Here is a 12,786-nt window from a genome sequence, read left to right as displayed (position 1 = left end):
GCCTGTTCAGATATTGGGAGAAGAAAAATCAAATTGTATCCTTTCCTCTCCCCTTTGCTTTTCTGCCCTTCAACACTAGAGGTACACAGTTAAAACTTTTAACTTATTTTTCACAGAAAATCATTCTGCCCCTCCAGATGTTACTACTTACACCTCAGAACACTCGATACAAGTAGAAAGACCACAAGGATCAACAGCACGGGTGGCACCAAAGTATGGAAACGCTGAACTTATGGAGACTGGTGATGGTATGTCACAAAGCAAAATTTTTTTTTAAGTATCGTAACCTTTTTAGTGATTACTGTATGCATCTGCTCTTTGTGTCTTCTGGACAGTTTTCACTTACAAACATGTACAAAGTTGCATCATCTTTACAGTCCTAGAATAAACTGGTATAAATGAGGCCAACATAGAGAAATAGTTCTTAATCAGCTGAGCCGATTCCCTGTGGAAGTTGTTTGGCAAAAGAAAGCAGTGAATCTCTTTAGATCTGCTTTTAGCATGCTGCCTTGTTACAGCTAGTCTGTTTTTTAAATGGCAAAGAAAGTGACATACTAGGATGGCTAAATTTTGAAAAGTGATGTGTTCGAAGTTTTATTTTCTGATTATGTTTTTTTTTTTTTGAAAAACAGTTATTTGTAAACCCTTTCTTATTTACTGCTCCTCTTTTCTAAAACTTATTAAACAATATTTCAGCAAGATGTGGGATTGTTGACCAAGTGTATCACATCTAAACTTAGCAACTTCAGCTCTAAAAACCACTTGGTAAAGGTTTTGGAGCCAACCTTATGGAAGAGTAGAAGTTGAAGTTCCTGTAGCACAGTGACAGAAAGCTATTAGTTCAGGAACAGATGATATGAACATTGCAGAGGCTTTGCACTTGAGTAGAGAAAAGGAAGGGGGAGCTGATTGATGGGATTATATTATAAAGGTGCCCCCTGCCCCACACTCCTGTTCAAAACTGTGTTTTTCAAAGTACGGTATGGACAAACAAGCTGCCTTTGGAGATTGTTGGCTGGTGAGATTGCCTGTAGGGATGCTCAGGGAATACAGGGTCATACTGAAGTAATACAAAGATGTGAAACATGTTTAAGATGGATGCTGAACAAATGTCCACTACAGTGTAAAGAGCAACCCAGAATAAATGATGAGGCAGAGCCTATGACCCACACTCCTTGTTGAGCTGCACTCTAGTCAGCCAGTGTTGGTATGACCAGTGATCGTGGGGATGTGCCTGTCTTCTCACTGACCATTGTTAATGCCACCTAGAAGAGTTCTCTAAGGTTACTGACATTTCTGTAGAAAGGGGTTTTTCACTGTGCTTCTCTCCCTTGGTTTATGTGCTGTTTCCCCCCTAATTTTGCAAGCTCACTCTGACATTGTTTTATTGGTTTTGTTCAAACTAGGTGTCATTGTTCCTTTTTGCTGAAATGATTTTAATGTCTTAATGTTGAACACTTGAGTCACGGTATGGCATGAAACTGTAGTTGTGGTGGCTTTGCAGTCCTAGACTTTTTCTTACCCCACTTAACGTCTGGTGGCGATCAGCGTAGCGGTCGACTGATATCTCCATTGATCCCTGTCCTGCAGGAGTACCAGTGAGCAGCAGAGTGTCAGCAAAGATTCAACAGCTGGTCAATACACTAAAACGGCCCAAACGACCACCATTACGAGAGTTCTTTGTAGATGACTTTGAGGAATTGTTAGAAGGTAAAATGACTGTTTTTCAAAAGGTTCGGGGATCTCTTATTAAAACTCTGTAAAATGTTTGTCTCGCACATTGACTTTCTAGAAAGCTAAGTGAGCCCTCCCTATACTGGCAAGTACCAAAAAGCATCGATATTCAGTGGAAGCTGCTTGTAGTGAGCTTGGGCATAGTGCCGTAGAGTCAAAAGTCTCGTTTGTGCCGCTCCTGGTTCTGCTTGCAAGGAAACAACAGAAGAGAGCAGAGGGAAGCTTTGCTTTGAGAGCATTCAGCTGTGGGTTACAGCCATAGCTTTTGAACAGCAATATGAGAAAAACCTGTCAGTGAGGGAGCATGTTAAATGTTTTTACACATCCTTTGTGTACCAGAGAAGCATCAAAAAAAAAATCAACTAAATGTAAGACAGAAACGAGGATAAAGTCAATAAATGGAAATTTTTTAAGGAAGTTAGTGCTTTGAGAATTAATATTTGCCAGGATGTGGAGATTTAAATAGTGTTCATAGTAGTTTATAAGAAAGCACTGTAACAGAACATGACTTAAATCAATCTGTTACTCTTGACTTGTTAAAGTACATTTTTTCACTAGTTCTGCAGTTCACCTCATTACTGCATTTTTGCCAGCAAAAAGTATCCTCCAGCTCTCTTTAGGAATAAAGAAAGATTGATTATTTCAAAGATAAATACATGCATGCTTTGTCAGCAGTTTCTTTCCCTGCTTGTAGAGCTAGTGCATTCCTGAGATGTTTCACTTGCTTCATTTCTGTTGAAGTTAAAAAGTTAATTATTCTGTGATGTTTCTCTGTTGCTTCTCAGTACCTTCTAACGCCTTACTATTTTCAGGATATTTTGCAAAAGTAACTTATTCTCTTGGTTACACAGGTGTACACAAGGTATAGAATTTACATGGTAACTGTGTATCTTTTCATAACCATAAGTTCAACAGCCAGATCCAAACCAGCCAAAGCCAGAAGGAGCTCAGATGTTGGCTATGCGTGGGGAACAATTAGGTGTGGTTACAAATTGGCCGCCTTCTCTGGAAGCAGCTTTGCAGCGATGGGGGACCATCTCTCCGAAAGCTCCTTGCCTAACCACTATGGATACTAATGGAAAACCACTGTATATTCTCACTTACGGTGAGCACTCTTCAAATTCCTGTGCTTTTATATATTTTATACAGTGTCTGTGTGTATAGTAAGTGCATAAGTACGCAGTGAAAAAAGCCCTCTAATGATGCATCTGTTCCATTTCTGAGTGGGGTAAGGCAATTCTGAAACTGTTGGTGTCTTAAGTATGAATTGCAGAGATGTTATAATATGATTTATTTAACAAAGAGGAAAAGAGCTGAGTAGATACACCCATGGAATCACAGATTATAAATTAAAGCCACCTTTTAAATAGAAATACATCCTAGGGCAGATCTTCCTGAAGATTAATGTCTAAATCCATTGCCCTTGGATATTCCCCAGGCTTTGTTCTGCAAAAGCAGAACCCAGTATGCAAAATTCACCAGCTTCCTGAAGAAGTTAGAACTGAATTTTTTCCCGTGTTCTACTGCCATTGTAGTAAGCGTGATTTGAATTATTCCTCATGATACATAGTTGTACAGCTAGCAATCGTTCCCCCTTGAAATAGATTTGCCAGGATATATTTCAGTGTGATCTTTGGTAAGTTGATATAGTTCAGTGTGTACTGCCTGACAGTCTATTGCAACTAAGAAAGGCCAAATAAAAATAAATGTAAGGATATCTCTGACAAATAACTCTCATATGGCTTCTAATTTTGAGATGTTTAGAGGACCTTTGGGAGATGTTCAAAGGAATCATTATGAATAACTGTCAAACTTTGAAAGCAAGTTGGAACATTTCCATATGCTATTGATATGGATATAAAAAATGATTTTGCCTTTTTTATTTCTGCCTTTTCAGTGACCTAGAGTTCTGTGCAGAGAATATTTTTACATGCTGTGGTATAGAGGTCTGTTTTGTTCAGTGCTCAACGCTCCTTTCCACTCAGGAGTCAGTCTGAGTGATGGTCCCTGGCCGAAAAGACATCTGCCGCAAGTTTGACATTGCAAATATAGTTAAAGGCTTTTAAAGTATAACAGAACCTTTGCAACTGAAGGTCATGCGTGAAACATTTTCCCTTCAGGTACCTTCGTGTTAAGAAGTTACTTAAATTAGGGCGCAAACATATGATTCACCATTGATCAATGTTTTTCTTCCTTAAGGACATTTACTTGGAACTGGAGAAGAATTTTCAAGTTTGCAATTACGTGTTTGCAGAAGAGCAATTCATGTCATCTACTGAATGCCCTAAATAAATTGGACAGGAAAGGAAATGAAGATGTTAGTGAGAATCAGACCATTTTTCTTAATATGAGACTCTGTCCAGAGAGCCTGAGCATATGTCCTGCTTCGCCTGAAGGACTGTAGGCTGAGCAAATCAACCTGAGGAACTCATCCAAGTGTCTCATGCCACCTAGTCTGCTTCTTTGGCCTATGCTACCTCTTTCCAAACCTCTCTTCTAAATTGTCCAAATCCTGAGAAAAATGGAACTAAAAATTATGTTTTTATTACTTTCATTTGGCAGCGCTCAGGGATGTGGTTTTTACTGTTGCCTTCCAGTTGTTTCTTGAGGCCAGAAAAAAATCAGTTCTTTTTTTCATCTTTTTTTCCCTCTTCTTTTTATAGATAAAAGACATTACAAACCACAACATTTCATTAGAGATTTAGTGAGTTCTTCACTGCTAGGTAGATTTCAAGCCAACATTCTTCTTCATGGCAAATGTCTTTTCACTGTGCCATGGCAGTTTTCTTTTCTTAAATGACAACCGCTTTTGGAATATCATTAACATTACAGCCACCTACCATTTCATTGGTGACTTTATGAATGATTTTGCTGTACCTATTCCACCTTTGGTGTCTGTAATATTTTCTAGCAATTGTGAGCATGGCATTTTTTAAAGTTGGACATTAATAAACATTAAGTCTTGAGCTCAGCAAAGACACTCTTATTCATGAATTTTTATCCCTGTGTGTAGTTCCACTGGCCCCGATGATAACAAACTTCAGAAAGATGAGCTTAACCCGCACTTCTACCACATGGCATTAATGTGACACGTCGTTTCTTTATGGGCATGCAATGATCGGATGACTAAAACTTTAAAATATCAACATTGAGGACTTTCAGTAGCCTCTGAGTTTGTACCTCACAGTTATTTTCAGGTTCTTTACCAATTCAAGGAAACACTATTACCAGGATTTTTCTCATGTTCACTATTTTGACAGATAGTCAAGAGTTTTAAGCATAATTCAAAGTTTCTAGAGATTCAATCTTTAACATGTTACCAACATGATCACTGCGCACCTCTTCTTGAATATCTTACGTGTTTGCTGTTTCTGCTTCAGTCTGTTCTCACAGCCTCTTGTGTCTTCATGGAAATACTCTTCATTCATCCTCCAACTTTCCGGTTAAGAGGCGGTTCATACATGATGTCTTTTGATCCCTGCTTTTTTCATACACAGCATCTTCTCCAGTTTCTTATCTCTGCCTGGATGAATCACAGGTGTTGCCTGCTTATTCCAGACTTCTTTCCATCTTCCCAAACTTAATTCCAGGGATGTCTATGTAGCTGTCAGCTAGATCATAGCCCCTCTGAGTAAAAGTACCTATTCCCTTAACACCAAGCACATTCATCTCCTCCTTTCTGGATCATTGTAGACAATATTGACATCCTGCTGGTCACTCAGGCTGTAACTTGAGTATCATACATGACCTGGACTTCTCTTTAGTTTTGTACAGCAGTTCCATGTCCAAGCCTTGCAGGTTATTTTGAGAGCAAATCTTTTCAAATGCAGACCTGTTGCTGCATCTATGCGGTTAAATCTCATCCCATCTGTCACCTTAGTCTTGATTCTTACAGTAGGCTCTCTCTGGCCCTGAAAAATGCGGTTTTGGCCTGTTGCATCTATCCAGGATATTTTCATACTTCCCCTTGGTGGCCTCACATGCTGAAAAGGCACTCTCTGAGAGTCCACAATATTCTTTCTTCAAAGCCTTCCCTCACAACTCTTTTGCTGTCCTGTCCAGCAGCATCTGAGAGTGGTCAGACTGATTGCCAAACTATGGTATACCATGGCAGACAGTGATAGAGTGGGGTGATAAGACCACCTTGCATGATTTACTGGAATGAATTTTCCTACCTAACAGTGACTGATGTGGATATGATACAGTTAGTGTGGATTTAAGTGGTGAGTGCTCTGGATCACGGTGTGCTGTTGTGCCATAAGGGGAACTAGTTTAAAGAAGTTACTCTTTCGGCTATTGCTTAAAATCATCTCTGCCTTCCCACTCCTCCACAGGAATTAATCTAATTTGTAATGCCTTATATCTCCTGTGTCTTTTCCAGCATGTGTTTTTGAGCTTTTTATCTTCATAGCATGTTAGGACTGACTGTTTTCCTCCATGTGTCTCAGGCTACTGTAGATAGAAGAAATGAATAACTGTACTTCTTGTAGACTTGATCTTTTTTTTAAGCAAGTTTTTGAAGCGGTTTGCCTCCGTTCTTGAAGTTCTTCTCAATGCCCCAGTTGTAATCTTTATTTAATGTACTCAAAACTCTTAAACTCTTTCTAGTGAATGAAACAGTACGAATATTACTTATTTCTCAAATATTTTGTTCCTCTGGGAACTTGGTTAAGTGGAGAACATCTTAGTTAAGTTATTCACAATCCCTTTATAAATCAAATCACTGAATATGCATAAATTGAAACGTCTGAGATATGGGAAGGAAAGATGTCTTTATTGGGTTTTATGTAAATCTGAATTCTGATTAGAAACCTAATATGTGCTTTGAGGAAAAGGAAGACAATTTCTGGCTCAGACAAAGTTAGTCAGAGTAGTCAGGCATCTGGTTTGGTATTGTCGGTATTAATAATGAAGTGCATAGTGATTTCTTAGAGGAGAAACGTGAATAAAGGACAATTAAATCCTATATAGTACTTACGCTATCACAGTTACTTTTCTTACTTAAAATGATTATTCTGAGAAGAATCAGAAAGGCTAGGGAAAAAGTAAAAAGCTGGAAGTAATTTGGGAATGAGGGAGTTTTGAGGTTTCTTATTGTAACCATTATTAAAACCAACAAAACGAGTAACAATTAACTACATCTGATTCAAAGAATCTCATTTCCTTTATCTAACACTTTCTGTAATTAGATTTAAAAAAATAACATTTCCAGTAGCTCCGATGTATTGTTTCTCATGTCAGAGACTGATTTGAGACAGCAAGGCTAGCAAAAAAGAGCAGAGAAGGCACTCTGCATAGAGAAGTATTTTTTCTTCATCCATTTGGATTCTGTGGAGAAATAAATGCCTGAAAAATGCCATTTTTTTCAAATGAATTGCCTATTAAATAAAAACACCTCAATGCAACTGTAAACACTTTGAGGCCAAAGTCATGCTGCCTTAGCAGAGGTGATGTATTTTATACTGGAGATACCCTGAGATGGCTGAAACTTAACAAAAGACCAAAACCAGCCAACCACAAGCCGTGCTGCACCTGGCTTGTGACCTGACCCCCCCGCATCCTCTTGCTGCAAGAATCTCCTAGGCCAGGAATTTCAGTTATCAGGAGGAGAGAGAGGGAATTGAGACTCTTCTGACCAAGTAGCTACACAACCAGACTGTCCTTATCTCTGAAATAACTCAGTGCTTGCAGAGGTGTGGATAATCATGGTTCAAGTCCCTAGATAGATATCATTCTTATGATTGTTTAATACTTTAAACCTTTATTTCTTTTATAAAAAGACAGCAAATTACTTAAAAAAAATCTGTGTTACAATCTGTGATTAGAACTGGAGTTTCAAGCACTGTAATTGCAAAGTTACCTCTATTCTGAGTATGTCTGGAGTCTTTTATTCTCTGCAACAGAACATTTTTGTTCTTTTTCTTTGGATTTTTTTCCCAAAAGACAATTTCATATGCTGCTCAGGATCTAAAGAGTTTATGAAAAAAGGGTTAAGAGAGCAGCAGAAATGCAACTGTTATTTTGCAAAGCGTACCTCTACCTGCGTAGCATTAGGAAACTTGCCATTTACACCAGATTTAATAAATACTCTTGTTTCTATTTAATATAAGAAATGTCATACTGTCATATTGAGAAAATGAATATTTAACAAAATTGTTTGCAGTTAAACTTTGGCAGTCTCACAATTGCTGTGCACGACGATTGGTAAGCGACCAGTGGTTTGGCTTTGTTGAGTTAGTGCTGTGTGGTTCTGAAAAGCGTCCTGAAGACAATAAGGAAATTGATTGTGGTTTGTTTTCTCTCTGAGTTTCTGAGTTTTCTCCCTGATACAGCTTTTCTCTTATAACCTTCTTTACATTCAACACAAACATATAGTCCTTTTACATATTTACAAAGGAAGAGGAAAGGGATTTACTTCAGTGTCATGTGGAAAGCATCTAATTTTTGTTAACTGATCCGTTTTCGTGTGATTTTTAAGACCTGGCAGTTTCCTTTGCCTGCATAATGTATTGCTTAGCCAGATGGGACTGGCTATTAGCTCACTCTGGCCAGTTAAATTTTAGTTGGTAAAAGATACTGTGTTCTGAATAGACCATTAAGAAAAAAAGAACAAGACTGAATACAAGTGAAATGTAAAATATGTGGTTGCTGGTAGATTTGCTACTATTCAACTAAATTAAAATTCCAACAGAAAATGAAAAGGGACTTACCCCACACAGGTGTTAACAGTGTTTGTCACAGCTGCCAGAAAATGAGATGTTGTTTTCCATCCTGTCCTACCGAGAATATCTGCATACACGATGTCTGCCAGATACAGCTGGGGTTCAGAGGCGTAATGATACTTGCTGATATTTGCTGGGCAGTGGGAACACTCAGCTTAGTTTGCAAGTGTGTGAAGAGTGTTAAAAGTCCTCCCTGCATAAACATGCTGCTTGGGCATGCAAGTCTGGCAGCAGCGTTCTGGGCAAGTGACAAAAGTGGCTAAGGAAGGTGCGATCATCTTTAGAAGAAGAAGATTTATTTCAATAGATGCTTAAGCAATTATAAGTTAGGCAATGATAGATGCAGAGAAAAGCTTCATTTCTCACCATCGTGTCGAGTTACACAAGATCTTGGAAAGCAGCTCCACAATTAGCAGCTTGATAGGAGGTAGGAACAAGGTTATAACTTGTAGCAGTGACAAAGTGTGTGTTAACTGGATCTTGTTGGGTTTTTGTTTTCCAAAATCAACTTGGGAAACTTTTCTATAGACACCTACCAGTCTGCTTTGTTTGGGAAATAGTTTTGTGACCTGAAAACTGAGGAGTAGTTCAAGCACTTAAACGTTTAGTGCCCCACATTACCCATGATATGTGTGCATGACTGACAGTACCCTTGTGCCTGAAGCACCACTGGATGCTCAAATGGCTCACTATTGACTTGTCTCTATAGATGACTTACCAAGTTGAAGGAGGTGATTCTGCCCCTCTAGTCTTCTCTCGTGAGACCCCACCTGGAGTACTGTGTCCAGCTGTGGGGTCCCCAACACAAGAAGGACGTGGAACTATTGGAGTGGGTCCAGACGAGGGCCACGAAGATGATCCGAGGGCTGGAGCACCTCTCCTATGAAGACAGGCTGAGAGAGTTGGGGTTGTTCAGCCTGGAGAAAAGAAGGCTGCAGGGAGACCTTCTAGCAGTCTTCCAGTACCTAAAGGGGGCCTACAAGAAAGCTGGAGAGGGACTTTGTAGCAGGGCGTGTTGTGATAGGACAAGGCGTAATGGATTTAAACTGAAAGAGGGGAGATTTGGTTTAGGTCTAAGGAAGAGATTCTTCACTCTGAGGGTGGTGAAGCACTGGAACAGGTTGCCCAGAGAAGTTGTGGATGTCCCATCCCTGGAAGTGTTCAAGGCCAGGTTAGATGAGGCTTTGAGCAACATGATCTAGTGGAAGGTGTCCCAGCCTATGACAGGGGGTTTGAAACTAAATGATTTTTAAGATCCCTTCCAACTCAAACCATTCTATGATTCTTTATTTTTAAGTGCAAGAAGGTAGCTGCTTATGCATGGCTGGTGAGCAGATGAGAGTCTGGCACGGTCAAATCCTATCCCTTGTGAGGCAGGTGGGAGTGTTGTTCAAAAGGACCTCGCTGCAGCAGGGATGCAGGCAGGAAGATGAGAAGAGGAGAGCTCATGAGGTCTGGTCTTCACCTGGGGAGATGACGGGGAAGCAGCAGTGCTGCTCGAGGTTCCTGCATCCGGCAGCACATGCTGGAGGGCTGCGGGCAGGGCCGATGGCAGCTTTCTGCTACGGCGACATCCTGGAAGAACGGAGCTCTGGCACTGAGCTGGAATACAGGCTGGCCCACTCACTACTGAATGAAACTGTTGCTTGAGTTGTCCGCATCTGCCCTCCTGCCTTCAAGCCAGCTTATTAGAAGATTAGTGGCAGTGTGTTTATCTGAGGAGGACCAGTGCTTCATTGCACTCTGGCTGAGGACAACGGGGCATATCCTCTGCGGCCCCAAACAGCCGGATTTCCGCCGTAGCCCGTGTGACGAAGATGGTTTACCCTGCACAAGGGTCGGTTGAGGGCACATAGCGAAGTGCCTTGGCTGCAGCACAGCTGGCCGCCTCGCCACGGCTTCGCTCCCACCATACAGATGTGGCACCCTATGGAGGTCGCAGCGTCGGGATTTGTGGGAGCGGTTTTAGCAATCAGCTTTTTCCCAGCGACATCTAATCTCTCAAGTTTGCAAAGGAAGAATTACACTGAATTGCAACCTAGGCAGAACCAAGGAAGGAAATACTTCAAAGATTTCCTTCTTTATAACATCCTCCGTTAACCGAGGGCTTTTATCCTGCAGTCATCGAGTCCTTTGTGCTTTTCAGTGATGTCAAGGGGGGCCAACAGCCAATGTGGCAAGAACAAATGCATGGTTCAGTCCACCTCTGGTCAGAAGCTCATGCCCCATCCAGCAGCCACAGACCTGGCCCTGGTGATTCAGACATTCCTGCCTCCAGCTTCTGGATTACCGTTGCTTTTGTAGCCCTTTTTTTATTTATTTTTTGGAACACAGCTAGATACCCTGGAAGAAAAATGATGGGCTTCCTGTTGAGCATGATCCAGTTCAAGATCCTCATGGACTTTGCCCTGCCTGGTGCGAGGGAACCTTGTGGGCTCTGCCTGCCCCAGCTCGCTGCCTGCGCTGGAGCAGAGGCAGGAGCAGCCAGGGGCAGGCAGGGCTGGCAAGGGTTAGAGAGAAGTTAAGGAGCTTTTAAGGGCCACAGGAGAGACCTTGTGTTCCAGCTTCTTCCCAGCTGAGTGCAAACTAGCTTCTTTGTTCCAGTTTTCCGTGGTTTCGTACCCATATGCACATGCAGTTACCTCAGCTGATTAACATAGTTTGGTGTTGCACTGGTAAATAGAGCAGGAAAGGGCTGTGGTGATAGAAAATTCAAGATTCATACCGTCAGAAAATATTACGGGCATTTTTTGTGCAGTTTGAAGTGTATTTAAACAGACAGGTGAGTAATTACAGAGGCAGCCTTATAGCATTATATGCTGTATGTTTTAGAAGCTGAAAATAAAATTTTGGCAATAAAAGAGCATCATGACAAAATGTATTTAAAGACTTAACTATTTAAAACTTCACTAGAAAGTACTCTTAAATTTTCTTAGTCTTTTAGGAAACATAATTTCTGCGTTTACTCAGATCACTTACATGGAGATGGTTGTACTGCGTACCCAGGTACTTCTGAAAGAAGGCATCTAAATACTTTAATATGAATAGCCCTTAGATCTTGAAGAAAATATTGTAAGATGGCACATTTGATAGATGAGAAATTAGTGTGAATATGTCACAAATGCAAATTTAAGACTCGTAACAGATTTAATCTCCATAGCTCAGACAGAACTTTTCACAGCAGCCCCTTATGTCTCTCGAAAAAGGGATTAAAAACTCAAACGTTCGTTTCAGGCTTGAAAGTGTTTTATGTAAAGATGGTTCTTTCTTGCAATTCAGAACTTTTGCTAGGCTTTTGATTTCCATTCTCCCATTTTCTCTATCATTACTAATTGCTCTTTTAAGTTTGTTGCCGCTGAAACTTTAATGTTGGAAACCTTTAAGAAAAGGAATATTTGCTTTCCTAAGGCATCCTTGTTTTTATCCTACTCGCTTGTGAAGTTTAAGTGTTGACCGTAGCAGCAGGGATGCTTTTAAAGACTTTCTTTCCCTCACATGCAGGTAGTTCTGCCATAGTGCTGTGAGGGTTAATCCTGCAGATGTACTCCTGTATCCATGCTGAGTTTCTAGTGGAAGAGAACTGAATCATGTTGATTTCTGAGCATCAAGGTGGTTCAGCATGCAAATACTGGAGTAATTTTAAATCACTTACGAACTTTGCAAACATAGCTTGGTGATAAAATATTACCATTTTCATAAGAAGTAATTGTATTTAGTACTTTCTCAGTAACAAGCAGCAGTGACCCTTCCAATTTTCCTTAAGAGGAAAAAAAGAAAATCTGACCTTCTCTTCATATGTTATATTTACATCAGATTTGCACTTAAAAATACTTCAGTAGTATTGCATTTTATAACCAGGATGTGGAGGAACTTACAACAACTGCTTGGCTTAGTTATAAATAGCAATACTGCCTGTTTGGGAGTCTGAACTGCTGAACCTCATAGGTAATCCATTGTCAGAACCTATTATCGTTTAAGTTATTGGTGGGCATGAATTAAAGATATGTTACTGTCAGATTGAATGCTGCTTAAGGACAGTACCTAGGGACCAGGCAAGAGCAAGGGCTGTTACGCTCGGTATTGTTCAAATGGAAGTAACAAGGTCTCTAAACAAATACAATCTGAAAGAGCTGGCATAGCTGGAAGATGCCAATCACTTGAAGGATTAATGAAAGGCACGGAATTTTGTCTTTAAAGAATGTTTAGGTAAGGTCTTGATAAGGATTAGTAAAGTGCAGAGACAGAGAGATGAAGCAAGGGAGAAGAGAGATGGTTAAAAGGAAGGGTACCTGGGGCAAGTGAAATGAAACTGAGGGAAGGGTGGATGTGT

General features: G+C 40.4%; 1 protein-coding gene across 1 annotated transcript in view; it reads left to right on the top strand.

Moving 5' to 3' along the window:
• Positions 1 to 12,786, top strand: part of DIP2C (DIP2 acetate--CoA ligase C (putative)) — a 341,989-nt gene that overhangs the window by 219,097 nt on the left and 110,106 nt on the right. The window contains 3 exon segments of the mRNA XM_086614512.1: positions 117 to 248; positions 1,591 to 1,710; positions 2,642 to 2,839. Coding sequence (XP_086470638.1) covers positions 117 to 248; positions 1,591 to 1,710; positions 2,642 to 2,839 — 450 coding nt within the window.

This window comes from Tauraco erythrolophus, chromosome 7 (assembly GCF_009769465.1).
Source record: "Tauraco erythrolophus isolate bTauEry1 chromosome 7, bTauEry1.pri, whole genome shotgun sequence".
NCBI classification, from domain to species: domain Eukaryota; kingdom Metazoa; phylum Chordata; class Aves; order Musophagiformes; family Musophagidae; genus Tauraco; species Tauraco erythrolophus.
This window is presented reverse-complemented; position numbering and strand designations above follow the sequence as displayed.